This window comes from Sorex fumeus, unplaced genomic scaffold (genome assembly GCF_029834395.1).
Source record: "Sorex fumeus unplaced genomic scaffold, SorFum_2.1 ptg000078l, whole genome shotgun sequence".
Classification (NCBI taxonomy): Eukaryota; Metazoa; Chordata; class Mammalia; order Eulipotyphla; family Soricidae; genus Sorex; species Sorex fumeus.
Window position 1 is genome coordinate 4,383,907 of NW_026606135.1, and position 23,481 is coordinate 4,407,387.

Here is a 23,481-nt window from a genome sequence, read left to right on the forward strand (position 1 = left end):
GCTGCATTCCCTTCTGGGTTGGAGCCTTGGAAAGGGTTTGGGAGTGAGCAAAGACCTAGGTTCTCTGCCAAGTCCCTCAGGCCTGCACCTACAGCCACTTCCTCCTCTTTCCACAACTCTATTTTCAACTGTAATCTCCATCACTACCCCAAAGGATTTACGGAGCTCTCAACTCATAATTTTGGGCACTCTTTGAGGGCTGTGGCTGAGGATGGTCATTTGGGCCCCACCGAGAGCCTGCCTGGCTAATGAGTCTGGAGGGCTTCATGCTCAATGAGTTCAGGGGCTAGGCCTGTGGTTAGCTCAGTCTAGAAGAAGGAGTCTCTGTTGTGTAGAAAGGCACCATCAAGAGTTGGGGGCTCTGGGCCCACAACTGAGTTGCCAAGAGAATCAGTCCAAGGAACAGGCTTGATTTTTCCTTGAACTGGGCACATAGATCAGGCTTTGGGGGGCTCCAACGGGTCTGACCAGCTCTAGAGATAACAAATAACACATGAGTCCTAGGCCACTACTCCTCCAAGTGCCATGCTGGGACCCTGATCTCAGCTTTGCTGAGTGTCCCCCAGGCACCAGGCCCTATTGCCATAGTTGACATTTCTCTCGGATCAAGGATGCTTTGTTCATTCCTGTTCTAAGTAGAAAGGGAGGCTCAGAGCAGGTGGCCACTCTGTCAGGTTGTTGGTTCACGGGGTGCAGCTGGCATCTCCTTCCCAGGCTGCTGGGCTGTGGACCTTCAGGGGGTGCCTGTCCATTTTCAGAGTGAAGACTCAGGTGTAGGTGCAGGCCAGATGGCACCCGAGCCAAAGAGCTGACTGCTCACTCTCCTTCCTCCACCCCCACCCCACTCCAGCACTGACAGACCCAAAATCTGCTTTAAAGGCATTTGATTTCTCCTGGTCATCCCAATTGAGGACATTTGAAGGATAAAGCCCTTTGGACGTCTCGGCCTCAGAAACACACACGAAAGCATGATCATAACCAACAAGGACCACTGCAAAGGGGCCCAGCCTCTTCCCCTGCCCTTTGCTGCCCCAGGGGGTTCCTCTGTTCACTGTAAGCAGGCTGTGAGGGCAGCAGGGATGGGTTCCCTAGTGCGGTTCTGCCCTTTAAGTCCACCAAGGCAATTCGCTGAGATGGACAGAAAATGCCAGCCCCAGAGGCTAAGGTACATCAGGGAGGACCCTGCTTTGCGGGCAGAGTTTACCTTATGGAGAGACACTCTCAAGGTCCCTTGGCAAGCCTTTCAGTAAAGAGGAAAATCTAGAGTCATGCCCAGGACTGAAAGCATCAGTTCCCAAGCTGCTGACCCACAATCCTCAGCCTGCAGTTCTGCCAGAGATGACCCACCTAAGCTGCCACCAAAGGCTGGTTGTGACCAGGGAAACTTTTTACTGGTGGTGGTGATGGGGCACACCTGAGGATGGTCAGGGCTTACTCCCTGGCTCTGTGCTCAGGATCACTCCTGGCGGAGCTCGGGGGACCACATGTGTTCAAATGTTCCCTTATCTTAAATTCGAGTGAAACCAAAAGAGACTTCTTTCTGGTTCTAAATGTGCTTTTTGCTTCTTCAATAGAATGATGAAAATATCTGGTTGGGCTGGAGGAGAACTTGGGAAAGAGGTGCTAGTTCCACAGCTGGGGAGGGCACCCCTTGGTGAGAGAGTGTGTGTGTTTGTGTATGTGTGTGTGTGTGTGTGTGTGTGTGTGTGTGTGAGCACTGCAGTGATTCCCAGCTTTCGCCAAATATCTCATGTGCATCAGTCAAGAGTGTGAGCCCTGGAGAGGACACATGTGAGCCCCACAGTCAGGGGACAGAGACCCTTGAGAAGCAGCAGAGCTGAGTGTGTGAGCACCACGGCCTGACGTGTGACCCCTGGGGACCCACTGTTTTCAGAACAACTACAGGAGCAAGAAAAGGAAGGGGGAGAAGGCAGGAAATTAAAAAACCAACTATTTTCATGTATGTGCTTTTGAGTTTCTGCTTTTTGGCCACATGTGGTGGTGCATGGGGACTATTCCTGGCTCTGAGCTCAGGAGTGACCCCTGGCTTGCCCAGGGTCCACATGTGGTGCTGGAGATTGAAGCAGAGTGGTAGCCCTTGGCACTGCATGCGAGGCAAGTGCCTTACTTCCTGCTCCCTGGTCTCTGCTCTAAAAATAAAGCATTGAAAAGGGTTCTGAAAAAAGAATACATTATCTTTATTTATTTGTTTACTTACTTACTATGAACTATTTTGGGGGTCATCTCAAGGGCTGTTCAGTCTCTAGTTCCAGTGACTTTAGGAAAGTTGATAAATAACCAACTTTAGGTAAGTCGATTTTGGCCGTTATTTTTTGAAGCACATGTCACTGGACTTGGGTGGTGGTTTGTCCTTTGACCCCAGTCCTCGGAGGGGTATAAGGAAAGTCTTCTATTTGAAGTGTGTGCAGTGTTTCTCTTTTTGCAAAGGTGGAAGTGACCATTGCTAAGCTTTATACCAATCAAAGCTGAAACCAGACGCTGAGTTTTTAAAATGTTTCTAAGACTGTATGGGACAATCCATTTTTCAAACAATTTTAATGGCACTTCCTCTTTGGCCACCTCTCTCCATGCCCAACTGTTCCTCGGGGTGCAGGGAAGACATAGGGCCTCAGAGAACACTTCCTTCATGCCGTTATCAGAACAGAACCAAAGAAAGTGGGCTGCAGCGAGGGGGACTTCATATAGCTTTGTTACTTCTGCAACCCCAGCACCCACAGCAGTCCCTGGCCCAGTGCTGAGGGACCAAAGGAATCTGCCAATCCTTTGTGGGGGAACCACAGGGTCTGTTTCCTGGCCCGGCCACCTGCATGGCCTCAGCTAGCTCTCTACAACACTGCCTTCCCCTGGAACCTCCTGATGGTCAATGCAGGGATTGTGTGGCCTGGACACTACAGAAATAGGACTGGATGCCCAGCTCCAGATGTTCCACATCTGTGTTCCACAGAGGCCCCATGAAGAACCAACCTATCATTTCACGTTCTTTTCAAAATACTCCCAAAGACCACCGTTGCTCATGGTTGACCGTTTCCAGTACTATGGACAGTTTGATGGAAAGGGAAGTCTGATTCATTCAGGAATTACTTTTCCCCTCTCTGAATCCTGCCTCTTATGAGAGCTTTAATCCTATAATATTCATCCATAGTGCATGATGTCCCTTTCTCAGCGCAGAGCCCACATGGACTCAGAGCACTAGAGCGTGTCCTAAATCACCCTTTCTCTGCACAGGCCTGGCTTTTTCTCAAAACTGTCCTTAAAAAAAAAAGCATGCAGGGAAAATGAGCCAAGAGGACTGGTCGATGGTTGGTCAATGGTGTGAGAGATGGAGGGTAGTTAAGATAGACAATTATGACAATACTCGTTGGAAATGATCACTCCGGACAAGAACTGGATGTTGAAAACAGGTAAAGGGATTTACACGAGGACATTTCAGCATCTGTATCACCTAAATCATAATGCCTAAAATGAGAGAGAGGGAGAGAGAGAGAGAGAGAGAGAGAGAGAGAGAGAGAGAGAGAGAGAGAGAAGAAGAAGAGAAGAGAGAGAAGTGCCTGTCATAGAGGCAGATGGAGGTGGGGGGGTGACTTGAAGGGTGGGAGGGAGACTGGGGACACTGGTGCTGGGAAATTAACTGGTGGATGGAAGGGTGTCAGAACATAGTATGATTGAAATGCAATCATGAACAATTTTGTGATGTTCTATCTCTTGGTGATTTAATTCAAAAATAAAAACTGGCATGATGATGTCAGCTCCAGGGCCTTTCTTCGTGCCCTGGAGGGCTTTTCAGATATGCCGCAGGGCTCAGAGGAGAGAGTGGAGATAGATGGGAAGAAGAGAGGGGCCGTTTCTTATGGAACATGGGGCCAAGCTGCTTTCCAGGATGCCTGACCCTGGCCAGGCGCCTGGAAATCAATGCTGGGGCAGCCTCTGTGCCTCAATGTCCATCCCCACCTTCCTCCCGGCGCTCCTGGATGCTGGGACGCCCAGCTGGGTTTCTGTGGGAACTGGCTGAGAGATGCCCTGGTGTACCACTCACCTAGTTACCCTGCATCAGGACCAAGGGAGACGCTCCGGATTAAGGAGAGGGATTTGGCGGCCAGGCTCTGGCAGGGAGGCCAAGGAGGCAGAAGGGGCTGGCTCTGAGCCTGATCTCAGAAGTCCTTGTCTGAGCATCAGAAAAGACATCCCTGTCCCCATGCAGAGACCACGCCAGGAGTGGGCTGTGGGGAGCAGACCTGGGGCCCTCACTCTGGTTTCCCATTTCACAACCATTCTCAGGCTTGACTCATTTCCCCTCCGTGGGCGCGGGCAGACGTTCATGGTGAGAGGCTGGTTGGTTTCCTAGGAAAAGTGCCTGAGTCAGCTGCTTGCTTGGGTTCCCCGGGTGGGGAAGTGGTTCCCACCGGGATTCCTGGCGGCAGGGTGGGCAGAGCTGCTGGCAGAGCCGCTGTCTAGACGCAGCCTGAGAAGTCGACCCAGCCTCTGACCGGGTACCCTCTTCCTGGGGCACAGGTGCTATGGCCATCCGCAGGGCCCCTGAAAACAAAAGGGAGAGCCCTGGCCCCGGCTAAGGGCTGCCATGTGCTCCCACCCTTCCGTTTGTAGGTAGAAGTCTGACCCGCCAGCGTCATTGGATGTGACTCTGGAGATTGGGCCTTTAAAGAGGCCATTAAGGTAAAAGGATGAGCCTCTGACTGGCATCCTCCTGGGAAGGGGCGGGGACAAAGAAGCATATAAGGAGGGGAAAGACGCATGTAGGCAGGAGAGGGCCCTGAGTCCATTGTGAGGGTCGGGGGATGGGGTCTGTCACAGGGACACCAGCTTTGTCAATGCCTTGACCTTGGGAATTATTTGCAAACAAACATCCCTTCTTTGAGCCGTGTCACCTGACTCTGCCTGACCCTCACACCTGCCCTTAATGCCAGTCTCCTGGGAGCCCTCCCGCCAGAAAGAGGGACCTTGACCCTGCTTCTGTTTCTCATTGCATCCCCCCGCCCCCCGTCTCCTCTTTATGCTGGGTCTCCATGCTCCACACATGCTCCGTGCTGGGAGAGACACACTGAGGCCAAAGCTGTGACAGGTGGTGCAACTTTGGGCGTCTCCCACTGCATCATGGTGCCTCAGTCTGATTTTAGTCAGGGACATGGAAAAGAAGGCCCGCCTGCTCAGCGGTCCCCTCCAGGCTCTCAGACTGGGCAGGGGGGGCAGCGCCATCGAGGAAGCTTGAGCCCTGTAGCTCCATGCTAAGGAAGGAAGTCTGGAGGTGCTGGGTGGCTGCAGTGGGTCACTGTTAGCTGGGGAAGGGACGGGAGCAGGAAATTCCCAGCCACTGCCTTCTCAGGGGCCCCGGGAGTACGCACAAGTCAGTCTGGCTGACGGCCACGGGCTCCCTGAAGCTCTCCCCGCCCCCCCGCAACCTGGCACCCTTCCCGCCTCCCTCTCCTGTAGCTCCCTCCTGCATCCTGGCATCACCTCCAAGGGTGATCCAAGGTCCCCACCTGCACTCAAGTCCTCTCTCTTAGGCTCTGCTCCTGGAAACCCAAACTGGAAACCTGGTGCCTTCCCTACTGCCTGGCAGAGGAAGTGGATTGGGAAGACTTCCCTTTTCTTATTGATAAAATGGGAACATTGATCCTCACTGTTGGGCTGCAAGGATGAAAGTAGGTCCCACGGTTGACACGATGTGACAGCTGCATGAGGTAATGGCAGTGCAGTTACAGGTCAGAGGCTTTAGCTTGGTGGGAGCTTTTGAGTCTCCTTCCATCACTCTCTTCATTAATGGAAGAAGCCCCTCTTCTCGTCTCATTGCCAGGGGCATGAGCGGCCAGTTGCGGGCTGGACAGCAAGGCAGGCTGCGGGTGTGATAGTCCCCTCCACCCCACCCAGACAGCATGCACATGTGTCCATGGGCATCTAGCCCCAAGGGGCCAGCCAAGCTGAGGAAGGTTGCTGCCCCTGCCCACCCGGACATTTCATTCTGGCACATGGTCCTTGTCCTCACTCTACAGGGGGCTCTGTTCCTGGACCTTTTGTCCTTCCCTTTCCAATTTCCCTTCTGGCACTCAGGACTCAGACACCTGCCAAGGATTGGCTGACTACTTGGTGCTTAGACTTCCTGTCATCCTCCCCACTGGCCTGCCAGGTATGACTTCACCATGAGTCCACGAGCCTTCACAGAGGCTGTGCTGTGGTCCAGCAGCCACAGACCCCGGTTACTGGACACACATGCCGAGATACGGGCAGAGGGCATGCAGAGAGAGAGAGAGAGAGCAGAGACCTGGAGGAGGGTCTTGATGCTGCCCTGAGGTCCGGTCAGGGCTCCAGAGCAGGAAACAGCCCCGTGTGCTCCCAGTAGCTGTTTCACGGGATGCTCTGAGGGCCCCTCTTGTTCTCTTGTCCCCACACCCCTCACCTCTCCCCTCCCCCTAAAGCCCTGAGCCTGGCCTGAGGCACCCAGGCGTTCTGACAGCACCAGTGTAGGCTGGACTGGCCACCAGCTTCCTCTCAACTCACTGTCCTCTTGGTGGACATGCCTTTCTAGGCTGCAGGACATTTCCCAGGATTCTTTCCCTCATTTGCTTCCTGTAGACTGGACCACGGAAGGGAAGCAGCTGCTGGCTCGCTGCACGGACCAGTGGATTCACCTCACTGGTGTGAAGCAGCAGTGGGGTCTGTGCTGTTCAACCCTGCCGTGGCGCGCCTTTCAGTCTCTCCAACCCCTGAGTGAGGTCTATGAGTGTGCACACGTGCATGCATGTACACAGATACATGTGTGTGCATGTGTGTGTGTGTCGCTCTGCGATGAAGATGCTGGCTTCTGCAGGATTAATTTTTTTGTTCATTTGTTTTTTTGGTTTTCAGACCACACTCAGTTGTGTACTGTGCTCAGGCATCACTCCTGGCGGTATTTGGGGGATCCGTGCGGTGCCAGGGATTGAACCTGGGTCAGTCATGTCTAAGGCAAGTGCCCTACCCACTGTACTCTCCCTCTAGTCCCTGAAGGATTACTTTGTACCACCAAAAGGCACCAGCTGGAAAGCCCAGACATCCTCAGCGCTGTCCCTTGCCAGCATTGTCAAGCATTATCCATATTTCCCCTTATTTCTCTCCCCCTTTTCTTGTTATAATGATGGCGGCCACACACATGCTGTGTTGTGATGTTGCCAGGGGTGACACATCTGGTTGTGATGCTTCTACATGCAGCCGAGGTGCTTGGGGGCAGCTTCACCCTTTGAACTGTGATTTTTTTTGCGTGCACTTATTGTAGCGCTCACTGGGGTTGCTAGGATGATTGCATACATCCTCGTTTATTGAAAAAAAAATTAGAAAACCACATGAAACTCTTGAGTTGAACATCCAGAAACTGAAGCAAGCAATTTACTTGGTTTCAATAGCAGATTTGAAATAGCAGAAGAAAGAATAAGTGAATTTGGATAGAAATGATGGCAATGATCCAATATGAAGAGCATAGAAGAGCACAGAACAAAATAGCCCAGCGAAGGGTGCTCAGAGACCCATAAAGCAGCAATAAGTCTGCCAATATATGTGTGCTGTAAATCCCAGGAATCAAGAGAAAGAGAGAGACAGAAAAATTACTTGGAACAAAAAACAGTGGCTGTAAACTTCTTGAATTTGATGAAAAATGAGTTTTCATATGTAACAAGCTAAAAATATCCCAAGCTGGATGCATATGAAGAAAGGTGCACTTCCACACCTTAGAGTCAGACTCCTGGGAGACAACGAGGAGCCCTGGAAAGCAGCAAGTGAAACGTGACTCATCACAAAGAGCCCAAGTGTTCAATGATGTCTAGTTGACTCTGTATTGGAAACTGGGGAGGCCAGAAGTGAAGGGACAGAGTCCGGGTGTGAAGGAATAAGTCAGACTGTTGCACAAGTTCTCCTTCAGAAACAAAGGAGATTTCCCCAGAGAGGCAGAGTCAGAGAATTCCTGATCAGCCACCTGCCTTTTAAGAAGCACTCAAGGGGACAGGATAGCTCAGTGGGCAGGGACTCACACATTTCAAGCTGGAGGCCTGGTTGGAGCCCCGGCAATGCAAGTGACCCAGCACCTCTGGCATCCCCAAACACTGCACCACACCAGACGTGCTGCTCATGTGCTAAGGAGGTCTTCACTTCCGGCCTCCCCAGTTTCCAATACAGAACTGATGAAGGCTCCTCTAGCCATTCACAGCAGCAAGGGCACAAGGTGGGTTTTGGGTAGGGGCCATGTAGGCAAAGCCTTTGGGAAGGTGGGAAAGTGGGAGGATGGGGTGTGAGGCACAATTCTCCTTTAAACTACACCCCAATTCTAGTGCTGAAGGTTAGCTAGTGGGTGATGGAATTGGGGACCATTCTGTCAAATTGGCTAGATTTTAAGAGCGTTTGTCTCACTGGACATGCTGGCTGGGTTGGGGCAGAAACCCTCATCTTCCTCTCTCGAATCCCCCTCAGTGGTTACTTGTGGTTAGAGTTTCCCAGAAGGGTCAGCCGCAAGGAGAAGTCCCCCTCCGCTCACATCCTTGGAAGAGAACTGGGCAGGCAAGTGATGAGAAATTTGGGGTGCTGGGAGAACACAGCTGGGCTGAATTGGCAGGCTAGTGTCATACGATAATCTTAGAGGCCATGAGGCCCTGAGGGGTTCCCAACGGTGGGTGAGGATGTTAGCCCAGGGTCCCTGAACTGGCTGTCTATGGCTTCCCGCTCTGCAGCAGGTCCACAACTTGGCAAACTTGTGGGAAAAGTGAAAAAGTGATACATAGCAGTGCAAATCACTCTCCAAACCCCCCATTCCTCCAATTCCAAGCACATTTCAGTTAAAGGCTAGCTTACAATCCATAGTAACTTCTTTTAAATTTCTGTTGGGGTGGGGATCATTCATGGGATAAATAACAATACTCAGGGGTTACTCCTGGCTTTGTGTTCAGGGATCATGCCTGGCAGTGCTTGGAGGATCACATGGGATGCCAGGGATCAAACCCAGGTCCGATGCATGTAAGGCAAGTGCCCTACAGATTGTACAGAGAGAGACAAGGGGGGCAGACACATCACACACAGAGAGACAGACAGAGACAGAGGCAGAGACAGAGACAGAGGTGGGGGGAAAGAGAGAGAAAGAGAGAGAGTGAGAGAGAGAGGAGAGAGGAGAGAGAGAGGAGAGACACAGAAACACAGAGAGAGACAGAGAGACAGAGGCAGAGAGGAGAGAGGAGGGAGGGAGGGAGGGAGAGAGAGAGAGAGAGAGAGAGAGAGAGAGAGAGAGAGAGAGAGAGAGAGAGAGAGAGATTGCTCTGTACTGGTTGGCTTATTCCCCTTTCAAAGGCTCCGATAGAACAGCATTGCAGGTCCCATTTATTTATGCATTTATTTATCAAAACAGCTGCCAAAAGGTTTGTGGTCACACAATGATTTAAAAATTAATTCAAAGTTTCAACCTAAAGGAATGAAGTACTGATAGGTGCTACTCTGCGGATGAACCTCAAAAACATTCACGTGGAAGAAGCTGTTCCAGGAGGCAGGGAGAGCGCTGAAGGGGCTCGGAGCAAGCGCTGTGTGCCAGAGACCCAGGTCTGCTCACTGTAACACAGAGCCCCTTGAGCGCCACAGGGAGGGACCCCCGAGCATCTCCAGGTGTGACCCTAAAGTCAAAACCCAATCTGTCAGAAGAAGCCATTCAAACGAGGATGCATGTTATGTGATTCCACTGGTCGGGAGTGCCCAGGATAGGTAAGTCCTGGGGGGACAGAGAGCAGGTTAGCAGTTGCCTGAACTGCAGGCCCAGAGTTACAGCTTAATGGATAAGATGTGCAGAACACATTTGCGGACAGGGGGCAGGAGGGGGTGGCCTGGCCTGTGAATGTACCCATGGCTACTGAGTTGTTCATTTTAGAGGGATGAATTTTGTTGTTTAAGTTTTAGGGTAATAATAATAATAATAATAATAATAATAATAATAATAAGAAGAAGAAGAAGAAGAAGAAGCACTGTCCTCCTGTTGTTCACCAATTTGCTCTAGAGGGCACCAGTAACATCTCCATTATGAGACTTGTTACTGTTTTTAGCATATTGAATACACCATGGAGAGCTTCCCAGGCTCTGCCGTGTAAGCGGAATACACTCAGTAGCTTGCCGGACTATCTGAGAAGGACGGAGGAATCAAACCCGGGTAGGCCGCATGCAAGGCAAACACCCTGCCCGCTGCACTATCGCTCCAGCCTAATAATAATAATAATAGTAATAATAATAATATAATAAATAATAATAATAATAATAAAAACCAACCCACGCAGTAAATCCAGTACAGGGGTTAAGACACTTGCCTTGCCCGAGACAAGTGCTGGTTTGATTCCAGTACCCCATATGTTCTCCCTGACACCACCCGCAGTGATCCCTGAGCACTAAGCCAGGACTAAGCCCTGAGCACTGCGGCATGACCCCCAAACAAATGAACAAAAGTCAACCCCACCGACTTCTGTAAATTCAGGTACTCCACAAAGTATCTTATTTGTTCTTTCCTCTACAAATCAGCCTCTGTGTCAGAAGCCAGGGGATGTCTGCCCCACCACGGAGATCTGGTAGCCGCCAACTTCCACAAACACAAGCAACACTTCTTTTCACTCCCGAGGATGCCATACATCCAGCGCAGAGGAAAGCATCTGGCGGTGTTATCGACTCCCCTCCTCCAGTGCGTTAAGGACTCAACCGTTAAGGACCAATTCCAGCCTCTCCCCAGCTCTCCTCGCTCCCGGAGCATGGGTCCGAGAGACCGGGCTTGTGCGCTCCCTCCAGCAGGAGGCCCCGTGCGGCCCCGGTCCGAGCCACCTGCCTCCTCACCCCCACAGCCTCAGTAGTGTGATCTCAGCCCTCCCTAGGAATTCAAAAATGTGCTGATGTCTGGGATTCAGCTGAGACCAATTAAACCCGAATCACTAGTAGTTTTAAATGCCAGGAGATTTTTTTTTTTTAAATCTCCTCCATGTGTTAACAGAGGGGCAGCTGGAAGACCACGGTGGAGACTCTCCAATGAGACTGTGAGATGTTGGTCCTCACCCGAGGGGGCTGAGGCTCAGAGACCAGGAGGTACCACCACATGCCACCCAGGGGCTGGCACTGGTGCCCCTGGCCTCCGGGGCTGGCCCTCTTGTATAAAAATTCTCAGTCCTGAATATGCCCACGGCTCCTGAGCTGTCCACCTGCTCAGCCAATGCTTAGGTATGAAGCAGCCCGGGCTTCAGAGTCCCATGGGAAGGACTTGCTTTGTGCCTCCTCAGAGGTGGGCCCTGTCATCCCAGAAGGCCTCCAGTGACATCAGAGTCCATCAGTCAAGTTCCTCTCAACTCCCACCTCCCCACCCACCTTTAGCAATTGTGACCAGGCTGCAGGCAAAGCTTTTCTGGCCATCAAGAAATGGCTGCAAGTTCAGGGGTGGGCGAGGTCTGGGCTGACGTGGCCACAGATGCTTCTGGGGGCTCTCAGCCCACTAGCCCCTCTAGTGGCCCTGAATGCCCCCCACCCAAGCAAGGGGCCGAGAGCAAAAGAGTAATCCCACTGCACAAGAGAATATAAAATCCGAGTCTTACTGAAATATCTGGCTGCAAACGTCCTCCTTTTGCTGGAAGCTGTCGGCTGCATAATGAAGTTGGCAGTTCTACGCGCAAATTTCTTGTGGGTCCTTTTTAGAACGAACCAACCACATCCTCAAGCAGACAAGCTAATTCCTGTTTTCCAGTAACAGGAGATCAGCATCTATAGAAAAGAAATATATTTAGAATGCCCTTTATCTAGTGTTTTCTTGGATTTCCAACCAGCAGCCTTGCGGGGAGGAATTAGTCCCTCCAATGCAAGCACGCCCGGGGCTCTTGGACCTGCCTCGAGCCAAGTGGAGGGTGGGGCTGCTGCTCATGGAGGGGCCTCTGGGTATCAGTTCCTCCCGGCTGTAAGATGGCAACAAGGACAGCAGCTCCCCTCGGAGTGGATGGCCCCAGGGGGGGCAGTGGGTAAGTGCGGGGCGCCTGCCCACTTCATGCTGCACCGGAGATGCTGTTTCTTGGGGACCGGCCGGAGAGCAGGTCCAGATGCCAACTGGCACCCAGGCAGCATGGCCCGCAGGTGTGCACCGTGGCTATGGGGGTGGGAGTACCAGCGCAGGGCGACTGGCCCCAGGACCCTTGCTCTGTTCCGTTCCTGCACAGCTGTGAAAAAAATCACGAAGGAGGGGCTGGAGCGATAGCACAGTGGGTAGGGCGTTTGCCTTGCACGCGGCCGACCTGGGTTTGATTCCCAGCATCCCATATGGTCCCCCGAGCACCACCAGGAGTAATTACTGAGTGCAGAGCCAGGAGTAAGCCCTGTGTTTCACCAGGCGTGACCCAAAAAGCAAAAAAAAAAAAAATCATGGTGGAAAATGGCCCCCTGAAACTGCTGCAGCTTCATGGAGAGAGCCAGGGATCTTGGCAAGGGAAGGGAAAGGCATCCCCAAGAGGATGGGCCTGGGGTGACCCTTTTGGCACAGAGGGAGGTCACAGATGGCAGAGAGCGACTCCTCAGGAGGATGTGGCCCTTCTTGCCCCCTTTGGCCCCTGCCCCTGAGGGCCTGTCCCTGAGGGTCTGTATTGTGTCTGTGGTCATCAGACCAAGCACAGCCGGGGCTCTCAGCCGGAGGAGATCTCTCCCTCCCCAGGCTGGCTGGGTGTGTGTGTGGGGTGGGTGGGGGGCAGTGCGGGAAGCAGGGATTCCAGCAGTCAGCCCCCAGGTCTGCAGGCTGCTGGACAGCGCATGCAGTGGGCCGTGCTGGACCTTGTCCTCTGTTTCACGCCTTGGGACTGTGTGGACAGCTCCCACTGCTGGGACAGTCTGAGGGAACAGAGGCTGATGCAGACGGGCGGAAGGTCCGACTGTGCCTCTGGCGAGTGCCTTGGGAGCAGGCAGGGCCATGGGCAAGAGGGACACTGCAGGCCTGGAGCAGCAAGGCCCACTCTGGAGAAGGGAGGCCACGCAAACAGTGCGAAGTGAGACAATGGACCAGAACCAGGGCGTGGGAGGTGTGGAGAGGCCTGTGGTGACAGAGACAGGCGGCTGTGTTCTCCCAGGGTCCCTGTGTCCCAAGTGACAGGAGGGAGAGGCCGGGGAATGGAGGGAGGTGGAGGGAAACAGGTTTCAGAGGACGAAGCCTGCCTGAGAACTAATGTAGCAGGGGGGTAGCAGGAAAACTCTGAGTATGTTCTTTGTCCCAGCAGTATGAATTTGGATGTGCCACTGAAATAGGGTTATTTGATTCAGCAAATAAAAAATATAGAATAACCAGTTATTGGGTCAGCCAAAGTGTGTTCCCAACAATGCACAAGGTATAACCTCTACTACAGAGGTATTTGGGTGCCGGAGAGATGGTGCTGTGGCTTGCCTGGCATGTGGCCAACCGGGGATTTTTAAAAAATTAATTAATTAATTTTTCTTTTCTTTCTTTTTGGGTCAGACTCGGTGATGCACAGGGGTTACTCCTGGTTCATGCACTCAGGAATTACTCCTGGCGGTGCTCAGGGGACCATATGGGATGCTGGGAATCAAACCCAGGTCGGCCGCGTGCAAGGCAAATGCCCTACCTATTGTGCTATCGCTCCAGCCCCCCAACCGGGGTTTGATACCTGGCACCTCATATGGTCCCCTAAGCCCTGCCAGGATGAGCACAGAACCATGAGTAACCCCTCAGCACTACTGTGTGTGGTCCCAAACCAAAATCAAACAAACAAAAAAGGTTTGCACAGTGGCTCTGATATTGAGATTTTAGTCTTATGTTTCCTCTGGCCACCTTGCACATTCCAAATATCCACTTTCTATTTCGTGAATAGAGGAGAATCAGTTAAGTCACCTTTAGTTGCTAGGAATTAAAATAATTAAAATTGTCTTAAAGAACGAGGGGAGATTTATTTGGTCCTGAGTGGAAAAGGCCTTGCAACATGGACTTCAAGCTGGGCTGCATCCAGCATCTTGACAGTCACTGTGGTCTGGTTGTTCCCACCTCCCCAGGCCTTCTGTTTGCTGCCGAGGCACCTGCTTCACCCACAGAGAGGGGCCTTGTATAAAACAGCTCTGGACACCAGTTCTAGGAGCTGACACTCGCTTCCTCCCCTCTAGAGGAAGAGTGACACAGTTTTTCAATGTCGTTCTCAGTCGTGCTGGGAAGGCATCCACTCCCTACTTTGCCACATGTCTGCTCTTGCCCCATGCCCTTGACTGGGCCACCAATATACTCTGGAGACACCCTGCTGGCCTGATCTGAGATGTGCTAAATCAACCTGTCTCATCCCAGGTGCTGGGCGGAGCTGGCAGGCACAACACAGCCAGGCTCAGATAGGAGAGACGCAGATGCTAGACGGGATGCCAGAGCCCCAGGACTGAGGGCAGGAAAGAGGAAGTCCAGAAAATAACACTTCAAGCTGCTCTAGGATAGGGAGGTGCCTGCCCCCGCCCCCAGCATGTGTGTGTATGTTTGTGTGTGTTTGTGCGTATGTGATGTGTGTACATGTGGTGTGGATGTGTGTATGTTTGTGTGTGTTTGTGCGTATGTGATGTGTGTACATGTGGTGTGGATGTGTGTATGTTTGTGTGTGTTTGTGCGTATGTGATGTGTGTACATGTGGTGTGGACATGTGCGTATATGACATGAGTATGCATGCATGAGTGTGGAAATAGGTGGACGTGTGTATGTGTGTGTATGTGGCATGTGCATGCATTCATGCTTGTGCATATAGGTGTGTGTGTGTGGGTGTGTGCATGTATTTGTATGTGGCATGCATGTGTGTGCACATGTGTGTGTGTGTGTGTGTCTAAGAGGCGATGTGACTCATTCCCCTCCGACACGTTCATTCTCCTTATTTTCTTTCCCAGCCTCTCCCCACTGCATCCAGCCAGGTCAGCTGGCCCTGTGTCAGCTCTGCCATCACTAATACAAGAACCCCTGGGATATGCAAGCTGGGCCTCTGCTCTGGTCGAGCCATGTGTCCCGGGAAGTTACCAGCTGCCACTGGCCCCCATCCATATCACAGGAGGGGGTGGTGAGTGAGTGAGTGCCTTCGTGCATGGTGGCAGGGGTTAGGGGTCCAGGAGGGCTCAGGCTAGAGGAATGACCTTGGTATCCTCCTCTGGCAATGGGGCAAGAGGGCCCTGAGCGTGGGTCTTTGCTTCCGGGAAAGATGGATGGCAACTGGGCTCTGATGAGCAGGCAGGGGGGCAGAATAGTGCTCCAGTCACCCATGCCAGTCCTGCCTTGTTCTCAGCCCCTTTCTGGGTGTTAATCAAGAGCTGGCCACAGCCGTTATGCTCAGCAATGCTGGAGACTGGTTCTGGCCTGCGGGAGAGGCACAGCCCAGGGCAGTGGTGGAGAGAGAGCTGGGATGACTCAGCTGGGAGCGGTGCTGGTTGGCATCCGCTAGGCTCACCTAGGGGCCGGCAGCCAGGAGTTCCCTGGACCCAGGCCAGCGTGTCCTGCACGGGACCTCACCCCATCCTGGGCAATAACAGTAATGATAGTAATGACACCCAGCTCTTGAGTACTGCTCATGGCTATAATACTTAACTGACAGCACCCAGCAACAAGGTGATGGGACTGAGAATCCCCCAAGTTGCAAGTGGAAGGGAGGGGGAACGGGGTTCAAAGCCAAGAGGCTGACTGCCACCCATGCCTCACGCCTGGGCAAATACATTTACCCCTGATGTTCTGACCCGGTCAGCTGCCCTCCCTCGACCTCCTCAACACCCACCCGGCCTGGAGCGTGTGAGCCCTGGATAGCCCGCCCGCACCCCATCACCCTAGTGCGTTGGGTGTGTGTGTGGAGGGGTGGTAAGTGCCCATCAGGTTGGCTTCCTGCGCCTCGCCCCACCTGGATCGGCTCACCTGGTTCCGGGGAGCAGGACGCCTCTGCCTCAGCTGCCCAGAGCCGGCCTGGGGATTCCTTCTCAGGACACTGCAAGGAGGGAGCGCCAGGGCTCATCCCGCGGGGCCTTGGCCTTGGCCCTGCCCCCCGACCCCCCCATGTGACGAGCGGGCAGGGGAGATGGCAGCACCGGGAAGCAGCCGGCCCGGCCGAACATCGTCTGTCAGGTCCAGGCTCGCTGGCTCCGCCGTGCCTCTGGGGAGGCCGCGCTGATGACCCGCGTTGGCTTGCTCAGAGACTGCAGGAACTGTTTCCCGGGGAGACTGACCTCTGCGGGGCGGACGCTGGACCGGGACTGCCTGGTGCAGCGCGCCCCCTGGCGGGCAGCGGCGGGCAGCGCCTCTCACGCTCTGGACCACGGTCTAGCTCCTGCCTTTTCATCATCCCTTCTGTGCTCACCTGCAGCCTCCGGGGCGGCCCTGGAGCGGAGGCGCGCGGGCTTTCTCGGGCTTTGCACCCGCAGGATGCCCCACAAAACTGCGCTCTGCACAGCCAGCCTACCTCTGTGTCATCACTCCAGGGAGGAAGTTGCAGGCAGATGTTGGAACAGAGGAGGGAGTGTCCAGGCTGCGGAGGGCGTTCTGAAACACTGCCAGGAGCATGCTGGCTTCACCCCCCATTTCCCATTCCCACTTTGAGGACTGGGAAACTGAGGCCAAAGAGGGTGCCAGCCACGGCACAGGGTATGTGTGCTCTCCCCTCCACTTCCCTCCAACAGCAAACTAGACCAGCTTCCCACAGACCTCCTTATACTTGCTGCATTTTCATGTACATGAGAAAAAATGAAGACATCTGTGTCTGGTGGACAACCACCTTACAAACATACCCCGGTGGGTTTTGTGTGTGTGTGTGTGTGTGTGTGTGTGTGTCCCAGCTATACATTGCATTTAGGTTTAAACTTGAATTGGGGGCCGTAGAATTAGTCCAGGGGTTAAGATGCTGGCCTTGCATGTATTTGACCCCCGTTCCAATCCCCAGCACCACGTATGGTCCCCTGAGCACTGTCAGGGATTGTTCCTGAACAGAGTCAGGAAAAGCATCACTGGGTGTGGCCTCAAACCTGTCCAATTCCCATCCCCATCCCTAGTTCTGAACCGTCCCCCGTACTGAATTGGCAGGCAAGTGGCAGAATACACATAGGTCTTTACTCTTCTGCATGTTTGACCCCAGTGAAATGTGCTTGAAATATTTCTGCTTCCCAGGTGACTGGGTGGAGACCCCTAGGCCAGCAATCTTACCTCAGTGGTAGATTGACTGGCTTCTGTGATTTGAGGGTACAGTGAGGTCCTGGGAGTCCCCAGAAATCAGGGGGGTCTCAGTGACCTCTGGAAGTCCCTACCCAGTGAACCCCAACAGTCACACATTCCTCCAGAACCTCCTTGTAAATAATAATTAACTAAGAGTTCCACGAGGATATCTTTGTTTTCACAGAGCAAAGCTGTTTTATTTATCCGGGGCGGCCCTGGAACGGAGGCGCGCGGGCTATAAGTTATCAGTTGCTATAAGATATCAAAAGGCCATAGGGTGTTTTAGTTGATGCTCTTGGAGTCTCTGCTGGAGCCCAGAGGATTACTTCCACCTGCTTTTGAAGCCGAACTTCAAGCATTGGGTAGAAGAAAATGAGCACAGGTACAGGGACTCTAACTGCAATGGCCAGGATGACCACAAGATGGCGCACGCAGCACGCTACTTGGCATAACTAGGCTTTTCCCGCCCTAAGGCACTTAGGCTTCAGCTGAGAGACCTTCCTGGGAGCTCTGCGGAGCTCAGGAGGCTTCATCCTTCTGCATAAGTCTGGGCTGGGATTGAGGATGGATGTAGCCGGTGGGGCGTGTGTTGCAAATTTGAAGGCAGGCATGAATGAACGCCTCCCTTGGCGCTACCTGGATGAGACTCACTGGGGGATGTCTAGGAGGTGCTCAGAGCTAGGGAACAGCATCCCAAGGTCTTGGGAGACAGGAGCCAAAACTCTGGTCAGGCGGGGTCCACACGGAAGGGACATTAAGATCCCAGAACTGCTCTAGAGGGTGAGGTCACGATAATGAGAGGTATATTGTGGGAGGGGACTAAGAATGGACAAGGACCTACTTCAACACGTCTCCCCTCCCCCCAGGGAGATCCCTGCACCTGCCTTGCCTCAGACTTTAAGGGCTCTGCACAGCTGGGGGGGCCCTGAGGTGCAGGAGGAATAACTGTCCTCGCTGAGTCTGTGCCATTGGGATCACAGGAGCCTGTGGGAGGTGCAATGTGAACTGCAGAAGCGCCCTGGATACCCGGAGTACCAGTGGGTCACTTTATGTGTAAAGGAGCGAGAAAAGGGGGCTAAAGTGGGTCTGAAGAACAAAAGGAGCTGACATTGCCTGGGACAGAGCACGGATCCGGGGTCCAACTCCCCCGAGAGAGAAGGGGAGAAGTGGAACTCGCAGACTCCTGGACTTGGGTCTTCCCCTCTAACCCTGTCCTCCAAAGAAGTAATTTGAGTCTCACAGGTAATCCAAATTTTAAAGCACTGTCTGCACTGTCCTCCCATTGTTCATCGATTTGCTCAAGCGGGCCCAGTAACATCTTCGTTGTGAGACTTGTTACTGTGTTTGGCATATTGAATACATCACGGGTAGCTTGCCAGGCTTTGCTGTGAGGGAGAGATACTCTTCGTAGCTTGCCGGGCTCTCCAAGAGGGGTGGAAGAATCGAACCTGGGTCGGCTGGGTCGGCCAGGTGGGCCTCGTGCAAGGCAAAAGCCCTACCCACTGTGCTATCGCTCCAGCCCCCCACCTAAATTTTAAAAATTCATTTAAAGGTGAAATTAGTTTGATAGCATGTTTAATTAGGCCAAGATGTGCAAAATGTCATTTCAATATATAATCATGATAAATTTTTTTTTTATTAGTGAAGCACCATGAGGTACAGTTGTAGATTTACAAATCTTTGTGCTTGGGTTTCGGTCACACAATGATCAAATACCCATCCCTCCACCAGTGCCCATTTTCCACCACCATGGATAATATCCCCCCACCCAGCCCCTCCCACTCTGCCTCTGTGGCAGGGCATTCCCCTTTGTTCTCTCTCTCCTTTTGAGTGTTGTGGTCTGCAAAAGAGGCATTGAGTGGCAATCATGTTCAGTCCATAGTTTACTTTCAACATGCATTTCCCCTCCTGGGAGGATCCTCCAAACACCCTTTATTTGGTGCTCCCTTCTCTATCTGAACTGCCCTTTCCCCTAGAATACCTGGCTGGCCTCTAAGCTATGGAGTAATCCTCCTGGTGTTGATCTCAGCTATTCTTAGGTATTGATCTCATATTTTGTTGCTTTATATCCCCCAGATGAATGCAATCTTTCTATGTCTATCCCTCTCTTTCTGACTCATTTCGCTTAGCAATCATGATAAATTTTGTAACGGATGTATTCTGTCCCTTTGCTACTCTGTCTTTCAGATCTGGTTTGTATTCTGCATTTACAGCCCATCTTATTTCCTATGTTAGGTTTTCACTGGAAATATCTCATCAGTATTAATATTTCATAAGATTTAGAGTTGGAAAAAGTTCCCCTGGCCACCTTCTTCCATCCACATATGAAATCTTCTGGGTATTGTGTGACAACCTTCAAATTCAAATTCATTTCAATTTATTTCAATACAAATGTTCACTGTCAATCAATTTCATTGCAGACACTCAACCACTATGGGAGGCAGCCCGCTGAACAGGCCAGCAAAGCACTGTACTCTGAGAAAGTCAAGTATGCATGTAAAAAATAAGAGTAACTAGTGAAAACCAGAAATAGGATAGATTTAAACCAGTAGAGGGAGATAAAGACAAAAAAAAAACCCAAACAAACCTGAAGGATAAGTTTTTTGCTCATTTACATTCCAAGCCCTGCCTTGGAGACCAAAGAAGACAGGGAGAGAGAGGCCAGAACTCTGGGTCCACCTGGGCAAAAACCCACCTGGGTGGGCTCAGCCCCACGGAACTCAAGTTCAAGTATGTATTCCTAGTCTGCATGGATGTTAGAGACCCACCATATGTTTGTTAAAGTGGCACTCGTTAACTTACTCTTTTTTTACTTCAAGGAGCTGGAGCAGTAGCATAGCAGGTAGTGTTTGCCTTGCACGTGGCTGACCTGGGTTCAATTCCCAGCATCCCATATGGTACCCTGAGCACCTCCAGGAGTAATTCCTGAGTGCATGAGCCAGGAGTAACGCCTGTGCATCGCCAGGTGTGACCCCAAAAGCAATCAATAAATCACTGTCCTCCCATTGTTCATCGATTTGCTCGAGCAGGCCCAGTAACGTCTCCATTGGAGACTTTTGTTGTTACTGTGTTTGGCATATTGAATACATCACGGGTAGCTTGCCGTGCGGGCGAGATACTCTCGGTAGCTTGCCGGGCTCTCTGAGAGGGGCGGAGGAATCAAACTCGGGTTGGCCATGTTGGCTGCGTGCAAGGCAAACGCTCTACTGCTGTGCTATCGCTCCAGCCCACCCCAAAAGCAAAATAAATAAAATGAATAAAATAAATTAAAATAAAATAAATGATGATTCTAATGTGACTTTTTTTCCTCCTTGAAAATATTCTACCAGTTCTGGTTGTGTGTGAGTTGCAGACACCATAGGAAGTGGGGGCCTGAGAAGCAGCTTTCAGAACTTACATGCTGATTCTGCACCCTCTCAGCAGTACCACCCCCCACCCCCACCCCCTTGACTCTGAAAGATAAAGTTCTTCTGTTCCTCCATGCACACATGGTCATGTTTTAAGTCGACCTAATGTAGTAATATTGATATGAAATAATATAGCATCAGGTAAAAGCTTTATTGATGTTGCAAATGGTGGTTTAAAAGATGATTAATGGTTTAACGTAGAGAGATATATGAACTTTGAACCTATAAACACTCAGTAATAAAATCTGAAAAGAAACAAATTCAAACTGGTGACATGTGAATTTGACAAACTGAAATGATACGGACAATTTTATAAGAACCCTTGCAGAAATGGACAGACACAGCAGAACAACAACCAGATGTTGGTGGAAAGCTAAAGATTTTGAACAATACACTAAGTAAGCTGGATGTAATTAATATAGACTCGGAGGCCTTTATCTGATGAATGCATTTGTCATGATGTTGCTGAAAAGTTCTCTAAATACTGCAATAACATTAGATATCAATAACAAAAAAAGACAGAAATAAATGACTTATATTGGAATGCTGAAAAACACATGACTAATTTGTGTCTCAAAGGAGATATTGGAATGGAAATGATGCAGGCTTAAGAACTGAATGCAACACAGCCAACACAAAGATGTTGAAGAGAAGACAGCCTGCAGTGAGTTCTTTTGTTTTCCTTTCCAGAGTTTAGCTTGCTGTGGGATCAGAGAAATGGATTCTCCACGCTAACTGTGAATTCCATCTGCGTAGCACTGGACCCTGACCTCCTTTGCTTATATATGTCTACAGTTTTAAGGCATTGTCTGCGCTGATGAGTTCAAATGGTATCGTCAGAGCTTTCCATTTCAGATACAGGCTTCTTTATCCTACTGCCCTAGACTCCTCCTCGCTAGCATCTTAACCTAACATGTACCCAACTGGTGCCCCAAACATCCCCTATCTGATTCCTGCACTTCATGTGAGTCCACACTACCATTCGCACTGACTTTAACCCCCCAGGCTAGACACCCTCCTCCCTCCTGCCCCTTTGCTGCTGTTGCTGGGGTGAGTGGGGTTGGCGTGGATGGTTGCTGGGCTTGAATACTTGATAGACGTGAATCGTTTCATATTTGAAAACATTCTAAACTGCTATGTAGAGGTCTTGGAAAGAGTGTGCTGACATGTAAAGACACGAGGGACTGACTTTGAATTCTGCAGAAGCAAGAAAAAGGAGGTCTGACTCTGTAGGAAATGGGACTGTGTCCCAGAGAATCCCCTGCTTCCTGCTCTCTGAGAAAGGACAGGGAGGTCAGTCTGCTGCTTTCCACACTCATATTAACTTTCTTCCAGGCCCTGAAGCAGGATAGGAATGACAATGGCACCACCTATAAACCAAAACCTGGAGCTGCAAATGGAAGTCTAGTTTTTTTCCCCCACATATTAAATATTAAGACACCATGATTCACAGTTGTTTGTTTTGTTTTGATTTTAGGGTCATACCCGACAATACACAGGGGTTACTCCTGGCTCTGCACTCAGGAATTGTTCCTGGTGGTGCTCGGGGGACCATATGGGAGGCTGGGAATTGAACCCGGGTTGGCTGTGTGCAAGGCAAATGCCTACCTGCTGTGCTATCACTCTAGCCCCAGTTATTCTTAGCTGAGTTTTCGGCATACTTTGTTCCAGCACCAATCTCACCACCATACTATGTTCCAGCACTCAGCTTCCCTCTGCCATGGAAGGCAGGTTCCCTTCCACACCCAATCTGCGTCCTTGATGGGCACATTAAAATTTTTTTTTTAAATTGGTATTCTGTGGTTTACAATACTGTGAATAATGGTGTTTCATGCACATAATTCCAATTTGTTGCTGTAGTTTGGATTTCGTACTTCCAGTATTATTGCCTCTGTAGTTTAGATATATACACCTACCTTACCACTGTACTACTGAATTGAGGGTTTTTAAAGTCAGTGGCTCTGTCTTCTGATGATGGAGTTGAAGAACTGTTGTTTCTGCCATTGTTAGAGATTCTCTTCAGGGTTAAGGTTGTGGCCATACTGGGCCCCTCTGAGCATGAATCTCAGGGACAGGAGTGCCTGTGCATTTTTATTTATTTTTTTCCCTTGGTTTTTGAGTGACACCCAGCAGTACTCAGGGCTTATTCCTAACTCTGCACTCAAATATCACTCCTGGTGGTGCTCAGGGAATCTATGAGGTGCTGGGGATCAAACTCTGGTTAGCCTCATACAAGGTGAATGCCTATTACTATCTCTCCAGCCTGTGGGCTTTTCTTGGTAGGGGAGGTAATATTACTATCATCCCATTTTTTTTTATTAGTGAAGCACCATGAGGTACAGTTGTAGATTTACAAATCTTTGTTCTTGAGTTTCGGTCATACAATGATCAAATACCCATCCCTCCACCAGTGCCCATTTCCCCCCACCCCCCCTCCCACCCTGCCTCTGTGGCAGGGCATTCCCCTTTGTTCTCTCTCTCCTTTTGGGTGTTGTGGTCTGCAAAAGAGGCATTGAGTGGCAATCATGTTCAGTCCATAGTCTACTTTCAACATGCATTTCCCCTCCTGGGAGGATCTTCCAAACACCCTTTATTTGGTGTCCCCTTCTCTATCTGAACTGCCCTTTCCCCTAGAATATCCGGCTGGCCTCTAAGCTATGGAGTAATCCTCCTGGTGTTGATCTCAGCTATTCTTAGGTATTGATCTCATATTTTGTTGCTTTATATCCCCCAGATGAATGCAATTTTTCTATGTCTATCCCTCTCTTTCTGACTCATTTCGCTTAGCATGATACTTTCCATATTGTACCACTTGTATGTAAATTTCATGACTTCATCTTTTCTAACAGCTACATAGTACTCCATTGTGTAGATGTACCAAAG

At 51.0% G+C, this 23,481-nt stretch overlaps 1 protein-coding gene across 4 annotated transcripts in view; it reads right to left on the reverse strand.

Moving 5' to 3' along the window:
* The window catches only part of ARHGAP22 (Rho GTPase activating protein 22), a 202,612-nt gene extending 186,429 nt beyond the window's left edge, over window positions 1-16,183 (reverse strand). For 3 of the 4 annotated variants that reach the window (XM_056130395.1, XM_056130394.1, XM_056130391.1), the window contains exons 1-2: window positions 15,905-16,183; window positions 11,595-11,760 (exon numbers count right to left, since the gene is read on the reverse strand). In XM_056130395.1, the coding sequence (XP_055986370.1) occupies window positions 11,595-11,646 (52 nt within the window). In that variant the 5' untranslated portion in view covers window positions 11,647-11,760; window positions 15,905-16,183. Of the gene's footprint in view, window positions 1-11,594; window positions 11,845-15,904 lie in introns of those variants that run through there. The other variant, XM_056130392.1, reaches the window with a different exon arrangement.
* Window positions 16,184-23,481: the final 7,298 nt, after the last annotated feature.